The sequence below is a fragment of the Macaca fascicularis genome, chromosome 6 (genome assembly GCF_037993035.2).
Source record: "Macaca fascicularis isolate 582-1 chromosome 6, T2T-MFA8v1.1".
NCBI classification, from domain to species: Eukaryota; Metazoa; Chordata; class Mammalia; order Primates; family Cercopithecidae; genus Macaca; species Macaca fascicularis.
In genome coordinates, this window is record NC_088380.1 from 42,078,619 (window position 1) to 42,102,040 (window position 23,422).

Here is a 23,422-nt window from a genome sequence, read left to right on the forward strand (position 1 = left end):
ATATATATGCAGGACAAATATTTGAAGAACACGCTGATATTTGGTTTCACTCAAAGTTAAACAACTATTTAGCTAAATAATAACTGTTTTTGTCATCTTTTTCTCTCAAATGTAAATGCTATCACCTTGAACGAGCCAGAGAAAATAAAATCCACAGTTAGGTGACCTGGTGGTACACTGGGTTTTGATGTATTGTAAATTTCCAAAAGCAGTATTTGGGGAGCATAGTATATCTTACCTTTGCAGAATGCTCCATGGTGACCACCACTTTGGTTTTGGCACTGGACACTAAATCCATAGCACCTCCCATTCCTTTCACCATCTTCCCCTGCAAAACAAAAAATAAACAGCTCTGTATCTTTCACTTCTTTTGTATGTGCCAGAACAAAATTAACTTGCAAAAAATAACCTACTAGAATCATTAAAAACTCATTGTCCTTCATTGCTTAGTGCTTGAAGTCTTATAACGTAATATTCTGTCATTCTATTATTCTGTGGTTGAAGGGTAAAGTTAAGGATAAACATTACGTCACTTTTATTAAGTGTGGCTAATATGATTTTCTTGACATTTTAGCAATAAGACAATCAGTGGATTAAAAAAAAAAAAAAAAAAACCTTTCCAGAATTCCGGGACATAACTATTATTACAGTATCAGATTGAAATCCAAACACCCCTGACATCCACTTCTTTCTTTTTAAACACAATCTTTATTGCGGCACTATTCACAATAGCAAAGACTTGGAATCAACCCAAATGTCCAGCAGTGACAGACTGGATTAAGAAAATGTGGCACATATACACCATGGAATACTATGCAGCCATAAAAAAGGATGAGTTTGTGTCCTTTGTAGGGACATGGATGCAGCTGGAAACCATCATTCTCAGAAAACTATCGCAAGAACAGAAAACCAAACACCGCGTGTTCTTACTCATAAGTGGGAACTGAACAATGAGATCACTTGGACTCGGGAAGGGGAACATCACACACCGGGGCCTATCACAGGGAGGGGGGAGGGGGAAGGGATTGCATTGGGAGCTATACCTGATGTAAATGACGAGTTGATGGGTGCTGGCTGACAAGTTGATGGGTGCAGCACACCAACATGGCAAAAGTATACATATGCAACAAACCTGCACGTTATGCACATGTACCCTAGAACTTAAAGTATAATAAAAAATAAAAATAAAAAAAAATAAACACAATCAACTCTACTGAGTCTTCAATTAAGGGCACTTTCTAAAGTACTCTTGGATTTCCTGCAGATTAAAATTCCATTATGTAGTAGTAGGCTGAGGCATTAATGGTGTTTTTCTAGTAATGGCTAATAAGAAAGGTGGCTCTGTCTTTCTAACATTTGGCATTTATCTTGCTCTTAGAAAAATAAAATGAAAAACATGGTTGCTAAGCAAAAACAGAACACAGAAACAGAGTTCAGGAGCATTTCACCATTATCATTCTATTTTTGATCATTTGGCCATCCCTTCTTTCATTACACATTTTACCAACCACCTTCTATGTACCACATGCTCTGAAAAAGTCCCTCCATCTATTCTATCTCCTAGTTACAGAGTTTGGAAAAAGCAAGTGTTTCCAGAGATGGTAAAATGATTCTTACTCAAGTATATTGAAGAGAAATGTCTTTGAACTGAAACCTCCTTAACATTTTATCTGTTTTTTAGCCCAAGTCCTGTTGCTGATTTGCCAGTAAAGTCTTAGAGGGCTTTTAGCTCCTTTTTGATAATGGTAGAGCTATAAGGAGATCAGGAAACACACTCAACATGCCTTTAAAACAGGGTCTCGAATTCCATGACTTCGGAGACATTTTACAGGTCAATGAAACAGAACATGAACATGAATTAGATGAGCAGTATAAAGAAAAGAAGTAGTCACCACAGTTTTGTGGTTTGGAGTCTGTCAATAAATAAGATAGATGGCAGCTGGCAACAGGTAGGGGGCAAGGGATGCGGGTGGCAGGGGAAAGAAGTGCAGAGTACAAGATGAGCCTGGTTTCAGACAGTTTGAAGCAGAACATAATGTGCAAATGCATACTTTTAAATTTCTATAAACAATGCCTTCATTCTTAGCTGCAACCCTAAAAAACTGGGGGCCAATTTATTAGGTTGGTCATAATATTTCTGTAGAGAACACTGATATGGTACAAAATATAAATAAGTGAGAGATGGAAGCAATCAATGTCTATCAAACTCTAATGAGAAAGTTTGAGATTTGTAGAGCAACAAAAGACACTAAAGCAACCCTATGATAAAATGTGTCAATCTGCTATGGTAAGAACATCCAAGCAGTCTCAGCTTCTATACATAGTGTCCTTGGCAGACTGAGGGGGCGAGCGCTGGAAGAATGAAAAGGCAGCAGCCAAAGAAAACCAGAAACCAAGCTAGAGAGTTAAAAACTCCTTGAATTAAAAAAAGTCCCTGAATTAGAATATCACAAGCAAATTCTGTCCCCTGTGCCACAATGGTTACATAGGTAAAAACTTATGCCAGCCTCTAACGAGAAGGAAGCCTGTCCAATTTAGATGAATCTGATTTATACAGTTTAAATTACTGTCAATTAGTTTAGAAATATGTATAGAGGCCCTGCAGGGTATGAACCACTGTGCTGGCAAGAATATAACACACTATAAAACACGGTAGGACCAAGCATGTCTGTTTTTGTTGAAAACACTCTTGATTCAATATAAGTGAATAGCCTTCACTCAAAGAGATTCAGCTGGCTTGATGTCTCATCCCCAAAGCACATGTTACAACCTTTACAGCACTATTTTGATTCTTAAATTTAATGCTTTTTTCCAAGAGTGAAAAATGCACAAGATTAGGTGCAGAACACCGGAGATCTATCCTGTTAACTATGCAATGGCAAAACACCAAATCTCTCTGAATTTGGGTTCATTATCTATACACCGGGAATAAGAATATCTGTCCTACCATAGAGCTGTGGTGAGCACTGTATGAGACGATGTATGCAAATGTGTAATAAATAGAGTTTATAAATGTATTCACTTATCTTCAATCAATTCAACTTACTGAATATCTAGTTTAAGTGTGGCTCTGTACTAGCGTGCTAGAGAAGAACAAGGTTCTTCTGGAAAAGCTTGTTGCCTATGGAAGGAAAAGTATCCATGAATACTAAAAGACTCAGACTACAATTCCTTCCTCTAAAAGGAACATTTTCATCTCTCTCCTATCACAAAGTAGAGATAAGTGTCTTTTCCCTAAGCCTTTGTACTATTCGGTATGTAAAGCAATTACAATGAATTTCAACTGTTCTCTTTTCCTCTCTTCCCTCTTTTTCTCCTTCTCTCCATGAGAAATATTTGGAAGAGTGAGTGGATGAATGAATTAAACCAACAAACGTATAACACTGAGGATGCAATTGCTGACTGTGGCTGGGGAAGCAGGCAGGGAAGGAAGTAGCTCAGGGAGATTCACAAATGAGAGGATTCACAAAAGTAGCCCGTCAGCTGAGAAGAGCAATACTGTGAAAGAAAAGAGCAGTATCTTCTAATAGCATTTCTAGCAGGTTACAGAAAAACTTCAAATATCTGATTTTCCTGCTTTTAGCGTGTTCATTGTATTGGAAACAGAAAATAAAATATTTCCTTCCCTTTTAATTCACAAAGGATTTCTGAGACAGTCAATTACTAAAAAGAAGAAAAGTCGTTCTATTTATGCCAGCAGGAAAACAAAACAGGGTTATACAAGGCATACTCCCTGACAAAAGCAGGAAATGCATCATCATGCTTCACTCCAGCTTAGCTAGGCATTCTTTTGGGATGCCACTACTTGCATCTCCCAGATCTCTATTCCAGTGAGGAGTGGCCATGTGCCTGAGTTCCAGACAATGGAAAAAATAGAGGTGATATCTATGATTTTCAGACTGGCCTACAAAAATCTCTTTCATGCAATTCTTCATGTTTTTTCACCTTCTGCAATCTGGATGCTGACATCCAAAGCGACTTTGGAAGATGGCCGAGTTTCCTTCAGCCTTGGTCCTTAAAGGACCATCTGTTGTACAGACCACTTCTTTGGAACCACATTGCACCATTCAATATGAGTAAAACATAAGTGCACAGGGTGCTAAGCCACTCAAACTGAAGGGTTTATTTGTTACAGAAGCTAGTATGACTAATATATTAAAGTGGCACCCCAATTATATGTAAGGGTGAGAATTCGGTGTCAAATTAGAACTGTTATAGCTGCACAATGGAAGGGGATCTGAGCAAGGCTCTTAAGGGGACATTTTACTACTGCTCTCTGAGTGAGGTGACTATGCCAGATGCTGTGCTAAGCACAGTAATTCACCTTTCTATCCAGATGTCCAACACACTACTTGACATTTTGCAGAGGTACAACATGATTTCTGAGTGAATAAAATGAGTGAGTGAATGAATGAATGGAAAGAATTTTGAGAAGATTAGAGCACTACAAGTTAAGGGAATAGCTGAACAGGGGAATACAGATTCCACCCCCATCCCTCATCTTCATCCCCAAAATTCAACATCCTATTCAACATACAAAACAAGAAGCTGATAAAACGGGGAGATTAAGGAGCTAAAAATATACCTTTAAATAAGTCACAGAGGGAAAGTTATACTTGGGGAAAATAGGCCTATAATGAAGAAGAGCTTCTGGGCATGATTGAAGCATTGGGCCAGCATGACACAAAGTATGGCTTTCTTTGAAATCTCATCAGCAAACATACATTTCTTAAATGATGCAACTCTAGTTCTGAAATGCGTTCTGGCTAGCATAATGGAGAGATGATTGCTGGATGCTCATTTCATAGCCAACTCATCTTTTTGCTGTTAAGGATTGACCCTGATATCAAGTATGGAAAGATTCTGCAATAAAATGAGCTAGCAATGCCGCATACTCCATTACAACAATTATACAACCTTTCTAAAGATACTGATTCAAGTATCCTCAATTCACAAGTATTTACTCAGAGGCTATTATAAACCAGGCACAAAGATAGGAATTAGAAATAAAAGATGAATATGATGATCCACCTTTTTCTAGAAAATAGATTTAAGTTGAAATCAATAATTTCATCTACTTTGATCCTATTTCCTAATACTAGAATTTTAAAGAAAGTAGGAGAAAAACTATTATAAATGCAGTAACATTAAAAAGTCAACACATCAAAGTATAAATATTACATTGTACTACCCCCCTCCAAAAAAAAAAAAAAACAGGAATTCAAGTTGTAAACATGACCTTTGGTGATATTTTATGGATTTTACAAAAAGGAAAAATGAATGCATTTGAAAGGTTCTGTGAAATGCTATTTAAAATAAAGTACGGAACACACTGAAAATCATTCTTGACATCACCTTTATCATTAGTACATAGACAGTAATGGTTCATTTCCAGATGTTACCTCTAAATATTCTGGTCTTAAGTGAGAAACAATTTATAATACATAGAAACAATTTTAAAAGCATTTTAAAGTAATGCTATATGCCATAGTAGAAAGTGTGAATCTATTGGAAGTCACAGAGAAAGATGTTGTAGAATGATTTATTAATAAAACTAGCTCTTATTGCTCAATATTAAATACCAGAACATTAAGTACCCACCTCATCAATCTAAATGTAAGCCTCTTTATATCTGTCTTCCCCATTATTAAAAAATGCTCTATACAAGAAATAGTCCTCTAAGCATGCTCCTAAAGAGTAGGAGAGAAAAAAAAACTGAGAAAGATAATAATTTAAACATATACAGGTTATAAACTCCTTTCTCTAGGAAAAATAAGAGACTTAAAATTTGCCATAATATAGCAAAGTTACAGCACAGTTACATAAGAATATTTCTCTTTTCTGTGTTATATTTTCTTTTAAAAAACCAAAAACAGTTCTTTTCAAAGATTAATTGCATTTTTTAGGACAGGTGAATTGATTATGTAAACCAACTAATATGGAACGAGAAATATAATTACATTCTCTATTGTTAGGTTAGAAAAATTACTTACAATAAAAATCAGTTATCAATCATCATATGGGCTTTTCAAAAAAGCATGTCAAAAGAGCAGTATTCTGATAAACTCAAACTTTTATTTTAATAAGCTCTTTTGTTCCTGTTCTCTCAGGGACCCTGTATGTCATCAATTAGCCCCATTCCTCCAGTTTCTCCATCCTCTCTCCACAGCTACTCTCTGCTAATTCCCTGGAGAGAGAAAATCTTGTTTCTGCTTGACTGTGCCCTTGAAGTGAGAAATCTACTCAGTCATGTCTCTAATAGTTAATCATCTGATTCAACAGACACCTTGTGGGTTTACTTTACTACATTCCTGTATCTATCTATTGCAATCACAGTGTCTTCCATTCACTCCTTGAAACTCTCCACTTAGGGTCTTCTATAGTCCTGGTTCCTCCTACTGCTATTGAGGCTTTTAGTTTTCTACCTAGCATCCTTTTTCTCAGAAGACTTTATATGTTGGCCAAATTAACAGCCCTGTCCTCAGCTCTTGTTTACTTGTTCTCCAAGAGTGACTTCATCTAGTTTCATAATATGAACTGCCCCGTCTCTGATGAGTCCTAAAACCACATTTCCAGCTAAGGTCTTTCCTCCAAGTTTCAGACTTCAGTATCCAAAAGTGTCCCTGTCACCCTGTGGCACATCCTGTTAACTGATTCCCAAAATTGTTCCTTTATTCCTGAGCTCATAGTTAAGCTACATTTTCCAGCCTTCCTTGAAGTTACAATTAGTCACATGGAATAAGTTTTGGACAATGGAAAGTGAAAGTGATGTATACTACTTCCAGGGCTGGACCATAAAACCCTGCAAGAACAATCCTCCACATTCTTCTACCTTCTGCAAACTACAAGTTGAAAATGGTGGAGCCATAGGATGGAAGGAATCTCAATCCCTGAAGTACTGCACAGAAGAAAGCTGACTGACAATTACTCATTTGGTTCTAGGTGAATGAGAAATAAAAACTTCTGTTATATTAATACATGCCTCAGCTCAATATGATCCCAACTAAATTAAGTATCTTTATAAAGGCAAATCTCACCCACCTGCAAATTTCCTAGATCAGTTAATGGCCAATCATCCACCTCAAGATCCAAATCAGAAACCTCCTTGTCTCCTGCCTCTCCCTCATAATCCACATCCAATCAGTCACTCAACTACTAAGAACTCCACTTCTCCCAACATTTCTTGAACTTGACCTTTTCTCATCCTAGCTAAGATCCCCATGATTTCTCCCTAAAGAGTTATAGTAGTCTTCCTACTGGTCAACCTGTGTCCAGCTTTGTCCCTCTCTGTCCAACTTGCAGCCACAAAAACCGCCTCTCTAAAATGCACATCTGAATACGTTGCTCCTCTGCATAAAACCCTTCAGTCATTCAGGGTAAAGTCCAAGCACCTCAGCCTGGCATTCAAGGCCTGTGATAACCTGGCCCCTCCCCTCTTCATTTCCTCACACCCCAGTTCCCATTTCCATGCCAGGAATAGTGAGTTGCTTGTACACAGCATATGGCTCCCACATGCCTTGAGGTTTCTGCTTCATACTATCAAGTGAGCTTTGGCTTATTCTTTTTGTACCAAATCATGATGACTTCTCTCAGGAAGTGTTCACAGATCTCTGTCCCACGCTATCCACATGATTATTTTAGGAACCTCTCACAGCATCCTTGCATATTCCCATTTTAAAATTTACCGCAGCTTTAAGATCAGGGCTGATGTTGTACTGGCAGGTAGTGGCAAGGCCATACAAGTAGTTATGACCTCTCCCTTATGAGACACCTTCTCCCTTCTCTCTAACCACTCTTCCCCGCAAATTTAGCAATTAAAAACACAATAGGGAGCCTCCAAGACCCCATGGAGCTATGACTACAAGTGCTCTGATTTCTCACATCTGTTCTGATTAATCAGTGCCTATGCCTAATCAAGATCACCTGTCAAAGGGCCAGGTATGGCAGTTCACACCTGTAATCTGGACATGTAGGAGGATCACTCGAGCCCGGGAGTTTAAGACCAGCCTGGGCAATACGGAAAGACCCTATCTCTGCCAAGAAAAAAAACAAAAACAAAAACAAAAAAACCTCAGCTAGATGTGGTGATGTGTGCCTGTGGTCCCAGCTACTCAAGAGGCTGAGGTAGGAAAATCACTTGAGCCCAGCAAGTCTAGGCCGCAGTAAGCAGCCACTGCACTCCAACCTGGGTGACAGAGAGTGACCCTGTCTCAATTTAAAAAAAAAAAATCACCTATCGCAGACATAAGATATCATCTTGCTCATTATTATTACTATTATTATTTTTGAGATGGAGTCTTGAGTCTTGCTCTGTTGCCCAGGCTGGAGTACAGTGGTGGGATCTCAGATCACTGCAACCTCTGCCTCCTGGAGTCAAGCGATTCACGTGCCTGAGCCTCCCGAGTAGCTGGGGTTACAGGCATGTGCCCACCACGCCCCACTAATTTTTGTGTTTTTAGTAGAGACGGGATTTCACCATGTTGGTCAGGCTGGTCCCAAACTCCTGACCTCAGCTGGTCGAACTGCCTTGGCCTCCCAAAGTGCGGGGATTACAGGAGTGAGCCACCATGCCCAGCCCTTGCTCATTATTTATTAGACTATAAGTCCTTTGCCTTCCCTGTTCATCTTCAACCCAGTGCAGTTACTGATACATAATAGATTGTTTTCAGTATGTATTTAAGTAAAACTGAATTCCATCTTCAAGTAAAAGTTTGTTTCTAAAAAATACAGAATCAAAAGGATATTAAGGTGTACTAATGAGAGTAATCAAAGCTAGGGACATTATCTACAGAGAAAATAATAGCAAGAAGAAAAAAAAAGAGGTGGCTAAAATAAAAAGTAAAATTAAAACTTCACCTCAGGAAGTCGCAGTTATAGAGAAGAGAACATGATGTCCTTCAAAATTGACCCTACTAAGGACATTTTTTGTTTTATATCTTCTTCAGTGCTGAATGTTAAATAAACGTTATTTAATAAATATCTGAAGTACACTGAATTTGTTTTTTCAAGTGGGGAGAAAAATCATTTATAAGACACCCAAGGAAAAGTCCTAAGAAACTGGATACCTCAATTATTAGTCATTAACTAAGCATCCACTTAAAACCTATTAGGTGTTCCGTGCTTTTCACTAAGCACACAAAACTCCTGCTTTTGAATAGCTCATAGGTCTTGAAAACCCTCTCAATGTTTCTGCAGCCAAATGAAATAAAAAATGCAAATTCTAAAATCCTAAAGCTACCACTTCTGTTTTCTTTCAACATTCACAAAGGGTAAAGTTCATTTTTTCCCTTAGAAGGACAAAAGAATAAATTTCATTATAATAAATAACAGAAGCACTGTTGTGTATCAATTCAAAATGATTTTATAATTACATACATTGGATCTGATAAATGTGCTATTTTCTGATTCCAGGCAGAATATCTGAAAATAAAAATTTACTTTACAGAAACTATCTATACTAGTTTATACCAGAAACTATACCAAAACCACATCAAGTTTCTCTAACACATTGTCTATTGCAAATGAACCTGAACAAACAAAAATGATCCTGGTGTAAGTGAAACTCATTTTATTACCATGATCAGAGTCTTCATTCATCTATCGTAAGACAGTCCAGACCAACCACTTTATGCAGGCTAGAAAATGTCACAAATGTAATAGGTTTGATTCTTAAAGAAATCAATTAACTTCAAATAAGAAAAATGAGTTCTGTTCCTAGCTATTAATTACACTAATTTATCTCATTTTGTAAAGTGTAAATACCATTCAAGAGAGTCTCCATAGTTCACTTATGAAACCTCATCGCTCCAAGAAAAAATTCCAATGCATATAAAATTGTCATTAATTATACAAGGTAATTAACTCCACCTTTGTATAGGAAATTAATAAGCATTTATTAAGTTAACAGTTAGAACTATGAAACCAATGTATTTTCTCTTCTTAAGGTACAATCAATATGTGACAAAGTTTTTTCGTTGTTATTAAGGCACTTTGGATTGGTTAAGCTCTTTGTATAAGGTCACATAGACTAACACTCTGATCTATTTGTTAGATTTTGAAAATGGACAGCAAGAGAAAAACATACTCCTAGCTCTGTTCTGAAGCTGTAGTTGCAGTTTTCATAGAGTCTATTCATAATACTATAGAGATGAAAATAAACATCAGACAATCTGGCTAAGTGAGTTCACCTTGTTTTATCAGGCCTCTTACAAAAGGCACTGATGGAGAGAGCTTGACCAAGTGTTTCAGGATAAATAAAAAGGTACTCTAAGTTATTTAATTGAGTTTATTGAATACAGCTAAGCACTGGAGCTTCTGGGCCTGTATACTACCCAGAAACAGAATAAATTACATATTTAAAAATTCAAGGATAATTTATTTTCTTCCTTCCACTGAATCACTGAGAGAAATATATTAGAATCATATGAAATTGCCCACATAGGAGTATGACCTGCAAATATAGGAATTTCATGTGGTTGGTTCAACCTATGCTCTAATGGTGAGGTTTAAAAGATCACAATTACTATCACATGATTTTTTAAAGGTTTATAATTTTAGGAGGTCTCCAATAGTCACTACAAAATAGGAAACTAAAATACAAATGGAAAAACATCATTTATGTGTCTGCATGTACTAAAATATATTAATCTCAACTCGTTTACATGGAATATGAAATTATTACTATTTTTTTTTGCCATCAGGAAATAGTCGTTCTCAGAAAGTTTATTTTCTGATTCCTCAAAGAGGGTGTGGGTTGGCTGGGGAGAAGGCGGAGGGAATGAGAACTACAACCACGGGCAGCACACACTTGCTCCATCACCTCCTCCCACTGTCTGCAAAGCTCTAAGAGGACAATTAGACTTACTGTAATTATACTGCCATCACTGACAGCTGGATGAGATTAAAAAAAACAAAACAGAGAGACAATGACTGAAATAACATTAATAAATCGAAATCATCACCAGTGTTTTTTCCACAATAGAAAGGATCAGAAAATAACACAGACGATAAATTTTAAAGATTAAAAAAAAAAAAGCAGTTAAAAGCAATTGCAAAAGAGCATGCTATGTATAATAAATGTACGTGCCCTATTAAGCAAGTATTATAGGATTGGGTGGAAGAATACAAAAGTATTTTGATTCTACATTAAATTAATAACTACTGTTTATCTCACGATGTCCTCTGGATTCAGTTGATGACCTCGTTTAATGACTCTTAAGTACCTACTGGGAATTAATAGCTATGACATTCATGGCAAATTGATAACTCTGTGTTGGAGTCTTAATTTGTTCCTCCTGTGCAAGTCGTACTCTATGAAATAGGGATCCAGTGCTTCTCATATGTGGAGGCAGGTCTAACCTCTGGTTTGCTAAGAAAGCGTGCCCTACTCTCAGGACAAGAGAACCATGGGCCTCCTATGTAACATCATTCCACACAGACTAGGGGCATGGAATGAGTCTCAGGTCTGAGTCCCAAGAGGGAAAAGCACATCCTCTTTGTGAGAATGACCCATCTCTGGCAGCAACAGAGAATGCTGAAGAGCAGTGTCACTCTGGGAGGGTCCTATCATCACAGGCAGGAAAAACACAATTTCTCCTTTCAACACCAAAACCAGTTAAAAGAATGACTTTGGGGGATTTGCCACAAAGTTAATATTTTTGAAAGATATAACAGGAGATTCAAAGAGCATTAATTTCTACCTTACCTTTTCAAGTCAACTGTGCAGGCAATCTCTAAGATGGGGAAAAAAAAGTGATGTGTCTTTAGAGAAAAGTAGTAGTAAAACAAAAGCTTTGGTGAAGAACTTGGTGGTGCAGAAATCAAACTACTGAGAACAGCTGGGCATGGTGGCTCAAGCCTGCAATCCCAGCACTTTGGGAGGCCAAGGCAGGCAGATCACTTGAGCCCGCGAGTTCAAGATCAGCCTGGGCAACATGGTAAAACCCTGTCTCTACAAAAATAATAATAATAATAATAATAATTAAATTACCTGGGTGTGGTTGCATGCACCTGTAGTATGAGCTACTTGGGAGGCTGAAGGGGGAGGACCACATGAGCTCAGGAGGTCAAGGCTGTACTGAGCCATGATTATACCAACGAACACACTACAGCCTGGGCTACAGAGTGAGACTCTATCCCCCCGCAACCACACCCCACTCCCCAAAAAAGTGAAAAATTGAGAATAGAATGGAAAATTGTTTTCAAAGTGAAATACAAAGAAAGATCAGAAGAGGTAAAAGATATAAAGGAATATACAAAGTTTAACTCATTTCTTGATAGGCTATTTCGACTCCCTGAATTTCATAGGAGACCTTTTAAATTTCTGATCTTGATGTTTTCAATAACTTTGACCATTCATAGTAGCAGGAATGAATGTTAAATGTGTGAAAAAACAGTATTTTAAAATCCCTGTGAGTAAAATCCCTGGTTACTTCCATTTCATTTTATAGGGACCTACATTGAGGTACATGTTAAAGCTAGTACATTCTCAGATGAGGAGCAGGAGTTACAGTAAGTGAGAGGACTTTATTCCTTTTACAACATTACTATATGGCTATATGGCAGATATGACCTCATTCACATTCGTCTGGAACTCAAGTGTCGCAGATACTTGGTGGTGAGATGTAATTGCTGAAATGTCACTATTTTAAATTCTAAGAATGCCATTTTCTAGGTCTGGTATTTGGAGGAAAGCACATTCTGTTGATACCACCTTGAGACTGTTACTCAGTAAGGAATTACTTTTTTCCTCTATCCTTAGGAAAATGGTCTAAAATGAAAAGTTGTTTATTATTTAAAACTGCATGAGCATGAGTTAGTATGTGTGCATATATTACATAGCTCTGTCCATTGAGAAGGCCTAGAAGCAACGATAGGCCAGTAGCTACAAGCATGCCTAGCACCCAGATCTTGGTTTTCTATATGTCATTCTCTTATTAGAGAATGACTTTTGAAGAAAAAGTTGACTCTAGGGGCACAAGAAATAATAAGATGAGCCTCTTGTAGTAGCAGAAAGTAAGGAAGTGCTCAATGAAAAACAAAAAGAATGGAAGGGCACCAAAGAGGTACAGGAGAAAACCTGAAAGAGCTCCCAATGACTATAGCTGGAACAATGCGAGCATAAAAATAAACACGGGGTCAGGCGCAGGGGCTCACACCTGTAATCCCAGCACTTTGGGAAATGGAGGCAGGTGGATCACGAGGTCAGGAGATCAAGACCATCCTGGCTAACACGGTAAAACCCCATCTCTACTAAAAATACAAAAATTAGCCGGGCATGGTGGCACACACCTGTAGCCCCAGCTACTAGGGAGGCTGAGGCAGGAGAATCACTTGAACCCGGGAGGTGGAGGTTGCAGTGAGCCAAGATCAAGTCACCGCACTCCAGCCTGGGTGACACAGCGAGACTCTGTCTCAAAATAAATAAATAAATAAATAAATAAATAAATAAAATAAACACAGTAGTGTATTACAACCAAAATATAAAACATACTTGAGAACATATTGATATAAACAAATGATTAAATAAATGGGAGAGAAGAGACAAATCTTTTCTCCAGAAGAATTGCAAAATACATAATACCCCTTCAACTGTTTATACTCAACACTTCTGACATCATATATGTGGGTTTTTTCCTTACACCACCCAATTCTGCAACCAGCTGAGTGCCCAACAATTCAACTCACTCCTGACCCTAACTACCTGGAGTTAGCACAGGACACACAGGTTAAGGGTTCAGTCTTACAAAACTGCTCCCCATTTCAAACGCTGACAGCAAGTCCAGGCCACCAGTACTTCTGATGAACCAGCTATAAAGCCAAGAGGTTTCTACAACCCCCTCTCAGGTTCAATAATTTGCTATAACAGCTCACAGGGATTCAGGAAGGCATTTTGCTTGCTATTATTGGTTTATTATGAAGCGACAACTAAGGAATGGCCCAATGGAAGAGATGAATAGGGCAAGGTTTGGGGGTGGGAGCACTGCTGTATGCAGGTATGCCACTCTCCCAGAACACTGATGTGTTCAGCAACCCAGAAGCACTTAGAACCCTGTCGTTTAGGGGTTTTTATGGACATTTCATTACACAGGCATGATTAAGTCATTGGCCATTGGTGATTGAACTCAATCTCCAGAACCTCTCTCCTTCCTAGACATTGTGTGTGGGGCTGAACTTTCCAGCTCTGTAATCATGTCTTGGTCTGTCTGGCAAACAGCTCCATATTGAAGTTATTTAAGGGCCCACCGAGAGTCATATTAGCATTAATTCAGGTATGGTTGAAAGGGGCTTATTATGAACAACAAAAATGCTCCTATGGCCCTATCACTCAGGAAATTCCAAACATTTTAGAAGCTCTGTGTCAGGAACTGGGGGTCAAAGACAAAATATATTCCTTATCACAGTTTCCCTCCAAGAGGTAAAGCTTAATTCCCCTCCAGACCTTTGAGAGTGGGCTAAAAGTACTAAATTGCTTCCACAGGGAACAAAGTAGGGAAAGGAAAAAATAGTAATTTTATATAGTGAACAAACCTGGTAAGCACTATCTTCACCAAGTGATAAAGATTATCATCACCAGGGATGCAATGTAGATATCCTATAACCCCTGATATAAGAAGGGCACTCTACTTCTATGATATTCTTTCTAAAAACCCATAACCTACATCTAATTATGAGAAAAATATCAGACAAATCCAGATTGGGGGACATTCTACAGGACATCCAGTTAATGCTTCAAGACTGATAAAGTTATGAAAAACAAGGAAAGACTGAGAAACTGGCACAGATCAGAGAAGGCTAGGGAGCTATGACAACTAAAATGAATGCAGTACCCTGAACGGGATCCTGGAAAACTGGGTGGGGGGAATGTGGAAACTCTGTACTATCTCTGAAGCTTTTCTGTGAATCTAAAATAATTTTAATTTTTACAATAAAAACTTTATTTTAAAAACTCAATATATGGCCTGTTCCTCTGTGTGTGTGTGTGTGTGTGTGTGTGTGTGTGTGTGTGTGTGTTTTCATCACAACGAAAACAAAATGGGTCTCAGATTTCCTAGTAACTCTTTAAGCCTGTTGCTAAAACGCTTTGCAAAATCTGACTCAGAAAACATGTAAATTTGAGAGAGTCAAATGAATCTTGCTTTGTTTTCAACAATGACTTACTTTCTTATAGTAACTGAACTTTATTTCTTTGCAGAATCCAACACTTACCAGAACAGAGTACGCTAGCATAACAAAGTCATGAGTTAGTCTCTGAATAAATAAGATAAATCTAAGAATGGCATGCATGGGATTTTTGTTTTTATTCCCAATGAAAAAAACTTTACTATCCAATTCATTATGTTGATAAGCCTATCTCGACGCTAGACATCTTAGATTCTGATAGAGCTTTGGAAAAAAAAAATCATACATGGTCTTTAGGATTTTTAAAACAATGTTCTTTGATCATATTATTACCAGTTTGAGAAAATCAGAAATACAGACTGGAGTTTTGCTCTATAACAAATGATGTACCATTTCTATTTTTTAGTATTCTTATTTTTCTTGTTATGATTTACTTTGTTCATACTGAATATCTTTTAATCAACTCAATTATCTAAAGATAGTCCTCATCACCTAAAAAGTGCTTGCAGAATATATAACAAGCTCTCCTTTACAAAAAAGGGGCCGGGAGTGGTGGCTCATGCCTGTAATCCCAGCACTTTGGGAGGGTGAGGTGGGCCGATCATGAGGTCAGGAGTTCGAGACCAGCCTGACCAACATGATGAAACCCCAGCTGTATTAAAAATACAAAAATTAGCCAGACATGGTGGCGTGGGTCTGTAATCCCAGCTACTTAGGAGGCTAAGGCAGAAGGATCGCTTGAACCCGGGAGGTGGACGTTGCACAGTGAGCTGAGATCGTGCCACTGCACTCCAGCCTGGGCGACAAAGTGAGACTCCATCTCAAAAAAAAAAAAAAAAAAAAAAAAAAAAAAAAAAAAAAAAGGAAAATACTGTTCAATGAAGAAAAGCTAAATACATCACCTGAAGTCACAGAACAAGTCAGAAAAAAACCTGGCTGAAGTCTTTTCCCCAGACTCCAGAAGGAGGTAATCGAATCCCCATAAAAGATGCCTCCTATTTTTAAAAGTCCAATACATTGAACTTATTGCACTATTTTCTTTCTTATTGTTCCTAATCTGTTGGATGGTGTTAATTAATTTTGTTAAGAAGCAGACAGCAAGCCTAGAGATGTCCTATGTACAATTTCTAAAAATACAGTCAGATCCTTCAGGACTAAAGTTACAAAGCTTTCCAATATGCTTATAAACAAACCATTCATTTTTCACCAACCTGAAAGCCATGATTTATAAAAATTAACTTTCCTAAAAACTACATGATTATAAGCAGAAGTTACATTCAGGATGGAATTATGTTAGCAGATAAAGTTTCTAAGTGTTAGAGTAATAAGTTTGTTTTCATAAAGTTATGGCAGTAAAAAAGTAAGAAAAATTTTGCCTTTTAATACAGCAATTTTTGTAATATTTGTGGATTAATTTTTGAGAGTCTGGTTATTTAGATCTGTCCTAGGCTACAATTATAACCCAGAAATATGCCAAACAAATAGTGAATGGCTAAAACATGTACTTGAGTCAAAGCTTATGAGGAGTCTGTGTCAGGCCTTCATGCAGAACCTATTTATTTTCCTTATGCACAAATGTAAAAAGATTGATTAGATAATTTTCTATTCAGAACTATATTTAGAAATTGGCACTTACATAGCTAAATTTGGATAATGTAAAAAAAGTCATAGATGGAATATCTTATTCTCTAATAATTCTCTATAAATGAAGTATTAGTAGAAATACTCCGATGATCTACCTGAGTTGTCAAATGGTAATATGGGTAGTGTTGAATTTATTGGAAACAAAGTTTAAGACTCTGCCTTTTACTTAAAATAATTCCACTGCACTGGTTAAAAGGGGAGAGAGAACGGTAAATGTAAAATACTGTGCATTCCTTACCTATCTAATGCATGTAGGGGGGCATTGTTGAAGAACTTGCAGCATTCGATCATATTAGCAACTGGGATAGGTATCAGCACTGGAACAGATGATCATGGTTATTGTTAGACAGAAGAGGTCTGGAAACAGAGAGGATAAAATGGGAGATGGAAAACTCATGTTCACCCAGTCCCAATCCCATATTGCTTTCATAATGTGAACTTATCAAGATAACTCTAGGGCTTAAGGATATATGTCATATGACCCCCAAATAAAAGCCAACTGCTCTATCTGGACCTTAACAATAACGATGATCATCTGTTCCAGTGCTGATACCATCCCAGTTGCTAGTATGATCGAATGCTGCAAGTTCTTCAACAATGCCCCCTACATGCATTAGATAGGTAAGGAATGCACACAAGCCAGAAGTGGTCAATGTATCATTTCTGCAAGTAATAAAAGCACTTAAGGTTCTCTTATTATCCTGAGTATAATTTTAATTGTATTCCTCAAGCTTTGAAATAAAGTTCTTATTTTTATTAGTTTCTAGATAAGTTATAATTTGTCTTTCTTTTTCAATCCAATGCCCCTTGGGAGAACATCATATGTTAGATTTTATGTGTTTTGCAACTTTTGACAAGGAAGTAAAATATATTCAGAAGCAATACTTGAATGTGATTTTCATCATAGCATTGACTTTCAGAAGCAAATCCTCATTAAAATAACTCTCCACATTTAAAAGTCTTTAAGATTACTATAGGCTAAATTATTAAATGTAGATTATTTCTAGGTCTTATACATGTTAGACGCTTGAACCAGGTAGAAAAATGTTGAAGTTTTACCACCTCTCAAATCTCGATTTTTTTCTAAGTATTCAAAATTCCCCATTACATCGTAGCATCTTTAGAAATGTGTAAATCCACAGCTTAGAGGTTAAATTTTAGCTTTCAGTTCTGTTAGGGATTTACTGAATCCAAGAACTTGATTTCAGAGATCAGATATGCACTGTCTGATAAGTTAGACTAGCTACATGTGGCTATATAAATCTGAATTAAACAAAATTAGGAATTGAGTTTGTCAGTTATACTAGCCACATTTCAAGTACTCAAAAGCCACATGTGGCTAATGGCTACCATACTGTACAAGCACATATAGAATGTCTCCATTATCACAGCAAGTCTTCCGGACTGTACTGTATTAGATCAACAGAGAGAGTGTAATCTGTATAAGGCCACAATTTGTTAGTAATAAAGCTAAAACTAGAATTCAAGTCTTTAAATTTCTATGCTTACTCGCTTGCTACTAACCACACTATCTCCAAGAACTAACACACAAAGAAAGTAAAAGATCTGAATACAATAACTAACAAGCTCAATCTTATATAAAATTATCTTATTTTCATGTGAAGTTTAGAAAAAAAACCAAGTTACCTGGCCACCAAGAAAACCCAATAAATTCCAAAAAGCAATGTAAAGAGTAACTCCTCCAAGCCTTTGAAATTTGAAGGAAAAAACAAGCATTCTTATACATCAGTAACAGACAGAGAGCCAAATCATGAATGAACTTCCATTCACAATGGCTTCAAAGAGAATAAAATACCTAGGAATCCAACTGACAAGGGATGGAAAGGACCTCTTTAAGGAGAACTACAAACCACTGCTCAGTGAAATAAAAGAGGACACAAACAAATGGAAGAACATACCATACTCATGGATAGGAAGAATCAATATTGTGAAAATGGCCATATTGCCCAAGGTAATTTATAGATTCAATGCCATTTCCATCAAGCTACCAATGACTGACTTCACAGAACTGGAAAAAACTGCTTTAAAGTTCATGTGGAACCAAAAAAGAGCCTGCATCTCCAAGACAATCCTAAGCCAAAAGAACAAAGCTGGAGGCATCAGGCTACCTGACTTCAAACTATACTACAAGGCTACGGTAACCAAAACAGCATGGTACTGGTACCAAAAGAGAAATATAGACAAATGGAATAGAATAGAGCCCTCAGAAACAATACCACACATCTACAGCCATCTGATCTTTGATAAACCTGAGAGAAACAAGAAATGGGGAAAGGATTCCCTATTTAATAAACGGTGCTGGGAAAATTGGCTAGCCATAAGTAGAAAGCTGAAACTGGATCCTTTCCTTATTCCTTATATGAAAATTAATTCAAGATGGATTAGAGGCTTAAATGTTAGACCTAAAACCATAAAAACGCTAGAAGAAAACCTAGGCAATACCATTTAGGGCATAGGCATAGGCAAGGACTTCATGTCTAAAACACCAAAAGCAAGGGCAACAAAAGCCAAAATTGACAAATGGGATCTCATTAAACTAAAGAGCTTCTTCACAGCAAAAGAAACTACCATCAGAGTGAACAGGCAACCTACAGAATGGGAGAACATTTTTGCAATCTACTCATCTGACAAAGGGCTAATATCTAGAACCTACAAAGAACTCAAACAAATTTACGAGAAAAAAACCACCCCATCAAAAAGTGGGCAAAGGATATGAACAGACATTTCTCAAAAGAAGACATTCATACAGCCAACAGGCACATGAAAAAATGCTCGTCATCACTCGCCATCAGAGAAATGCAAATCAAAACCACAATGAGATACCATCTCACACCAGTTAGAATGGCAATCATTAAAAAGTCAGGAAACAACAGGTGCTGGAGAGGATGTGGAGAAATAGGAACACTTTTACACTGTTGGTGGGATTGTAAACTAGTTCAACCATTGTGGAAAACAGTGTGGTGATTCCTCAAGGATCTAGAACTAGAAGTACCATATGACCCAGCCATCCCATTACTGGGTATATACCCAAAGGATTATAAATCATGCTGCTATAAAGACACATGCACACGTATGTTTATTGCAGCACTATTCACAATAGCAAAGACTTGGAATCAACCCAAATGTCCATCAGTGACAGACTGGATTAAGAAAATGTGGCACATATACACCATGGAATACTATGCAGCCATAAAAAAGGATGAGTTTGTGTCCTTTGTAGGGACATGGATGCAGCTGGAAACCATCATTCTCAGCAAACTATCACAAGAACAGAAAACCAAACACCACATGTTCTCACTCACTGGTGGGAATTGAACAATGAGATCACTTGGACACAGGAAGGGGAACATCACACACCGGGGCCTATTGTGGGGAGCGGGGAGAGGGGAGGGATGGCATTGGGAGTTATACCTGATGTAAATGACGAGTTGATGGGTGCTGACGAGTTGATGGGTACAGCACACCAACATGGCACAAGTATACATATGTAACAAACCTGCACGTTATGCACATGTACCCTAGAACTTAAAGTATTTAAAAAAAAAATTATTGAGACAAAAAAGAAATCAAAACTGAAATTACAAGCTACCCAGAAATTAATGAAAATAAGAACTTTCTCAAAGATTATGACATGCAATTGAAATTATTTTCAGAAACATAGAGAGCCTTAAATGATTTTAATAGTAAGGACTGCAAATAAACATTTGAATTTACAAATCTAGAACTACTATAACATTAAAAAATGAGTAAAAGTAAAGAAAATTAGTAACTCTGAACATCTACAGCATTAGGATAAAGAGAAGATAAAATAAGTCTGAGGAACGTAAAGGTATACAAGAATATGACATGTTTTGGGTGAATGAATTTGAAAATCCAAAAGAAATGGATGCTTTTTGGAAAATGTAAATTAACAAAATTGCCACAAGAAGTCAGAAAATCTGAGATGAAAAGGCACAAGAATAACTTACAAATTGTTAAAAATTGACTATTTGTATTAAAAAACAAATTCAACATCAATTTAAATAATGACATTGATAAATTCAGGGTGAAGAACTTTGATTAAACAGATGGAAACACACTGACTACATTCAACTGCCATTCAGTTTAAAAAATTAAGCAAAGGACTAAAGGCAAACTGCTAGAACAGTATAAAGAACATTTATTAGAAGCACAAACAGCAAACATAATATTAAGTTAAAACTCTAAATTAATTCACCAAAATCAAGTTCCTCAATATTACTATTTACATTGTTTTAATGATTAAATTTAAAATATTTTCAGATAAGAGAATTGTGTAGAGTGTCTAAGAATTTTTTTAAAATTATTATAGCTAATAAGAAACTTTAGTAAAATGAATAGGTATAAGAAATATACAGAAATCAACAGTTTTCCTTTATATTAGCAATAGACATTTGGAAACTGAAATCGACTATTCAGCTGAAAATATTGACAAGAAGTATAAAATAATGTAACAAATGTAATGGAGGTAAAATGATACCTGGATAGTAAACTATACCATGTTACTGGACAAGATGACTTAAGTAATGCAAACTCATTTAGTTCTTCCTAAACCAACATATTTCGTGTTTAGTGTACTGCACTGACCTTATAGTACTGTCTCCCACATATTATTAACCTCATCATAGATATAAAAATATTGTCTACACAGGAAAGGACTTTATTGGGTTTGCTTCCACTCTACCCCTCATTGTTAATATAACACCTAATGCAAAAAGAAAAAAAAATCTTAATTTTGTTGAATAAAAGCTATGCCATGGATCACATTTTACAAATAAAGAGCTGAGGTCTAGAAAGGTAAAGTGACTGCAGGGACACAGCTGCTGCTTTTTTTTTTTTTTTTTTTTTTTTTCCCCTTCAACTTTTATTTTAAGTAGTAGGGTACATGTGTAGGATATGCAGGTTTGTTACACAGGTAAATGTGTGCCATGGTGTTTTGCCATATAGATCATCCCATCACCTAGGTATTAAGCCCAGCATCCATTAGCTATTCTTCCTGATGCTCTTGCTACCCCCATACCCCAACAGGCCATCTGCATGTGTTGTTACCCCAATAGTGTCCATGTGTGTTCATCATTCAGCTCCCACTTACAAGTGAGAATATGCAGTGTTTGGTTTTCTGTTCCTGCATTAGCTTGTTGAGGATAATGGCTTCCAAATCAGTCCAGGTCCCTGCAAAGAACATGATCTCGTTTCTTTATATGGCTGCATAGTATAGCATGGTTTATATGTACCACATTTTCTTTATTCAGTCTATAATTGGTAGGTATTTCGGTTGATTCCATGTCTTTGCTATTGTGAACAGTGCAGCAATGAACATAACACACACGTTTCTTTATAACAGAATGATTTATGTTCCCATGGGTATATACCCAGCAATGGGATTGCATGGTCAAATGGTATTTCTGCCTCTAGGTCTCTGAGGAATTGCCACACTGTCTTCCAAAATGGTTGAACTAATTTACAGTCCCACCAACAGTGTAAAAGTGTTCCTTTTTCTCTACAACCTTGCTAGCATGTTTTTTTTTTTTTCTTTAATTTTTAGTAATAAGTCATTCTGACTGGAGTGAGATGGTATCTCATTATGGTTTTGATTTGCATTTCTCTAATGATCATAATGATCAGTGATGTTGAGCTTTTTTTTTTTTTTTCTTCTTTTTAGTTAGTGGAGTCACGTTTTGCTGCTCAGGCTGGAGTGCTGGAGTGCAGTGGTGTGACCTTAGCTCACTGCAACCTCCACCTCCTGGGTTCAAGTGATTCTCCTGCCTCAGCCTTCCAAGCAGATAAGATTACAGGTGCATGCCACCATGCCTAGCTAATTTTTGTATTTTTGTAAAGATCAGGTTTCACCGTGTTGGCCAGGCTGGTCTCAAACTCTTGACCTGAAGTAATCCGCCTGCCTTAGCCTCCCAAAGTGCTGGGATTATAGGCATGAGCCACTGCCCCTGGAGATTTTCTTCATATTTGTTGACCACATGTATGTCTTCATTTGAGAAGTGTCTGTTCGTGCCCTTTGCCCACTTTTTAATGGGGTTAGTTTTTTCTTGTAAATATGCTTAAGTTCCTTACAGACTCTGGATATTAGTCATTTGTCAGATGGATATATTGCAAATATTTTCTCACATTCTGTAGGCTGTCTATTCATTCTGATGATAGTTTTTGGACACAGCCACTTCTAAGTGTATTTGAAAGAAACACGGAAGGTTCTTTGTATTGGGATGTTGTTTTTCAAAGGTAAACTTTCCTCTGTGTAGTGGAAAGAGCATCCCTACAAAACTATAGACAGAAGAGATGGGTCCTAGGGCTTAGCTACTAACTAGAGTTTTGCAGCCTGAGCTGAGTCACTTCATTTCTCCTGATTCAGGTTTTCTGCTAATAACATTAGGGTGCTGTATAGCTGAATGATATCAAAGAATTATATCCTTAATTCCTTACTGTTAGGTGGGATAACGGAATTGCAGTTTATGAAAAGAATCCTTTTATAAAGAAATTTGAAAATAATCTTTCAGATAATGCCGAAATGTTTATGGATGGAATACGTGCAGCATTCGCTTCAAAATAATCTGAGGAGAAGGGAAATTGAGTACAGATGAAACAAGACTGACCATAAGTGGATAAC

The 23,422-nt window shown here is 37.1% G+C and overlaps 1 protein-coding gene across 4 annotated transcripts in view; it reads right to left on the minus strand.

Annotated features, from left to right (window-relative positions):
• OXCT1 (3-oxoacid CoA-transferase 1) overlaps positions 1-23,422 on the minus strand; it is a 144,522-nt gene that overhangs the window by 33,881 nt on the left and 87,219 nt on the right. For all 4 annotated transcript variants that reach the window (XM_073993379.1, XM_005556800.5, XM_015451333.4 and 1 more), the window contains one exon: positions 239-328. In XM_073993379.1, the coding sequence (XP_073849480.1) occupies positions 239-328 (90 nt within the window). The remainder of the gene's footprint in view (positions 1-238; positions 329-23,422) is intronic.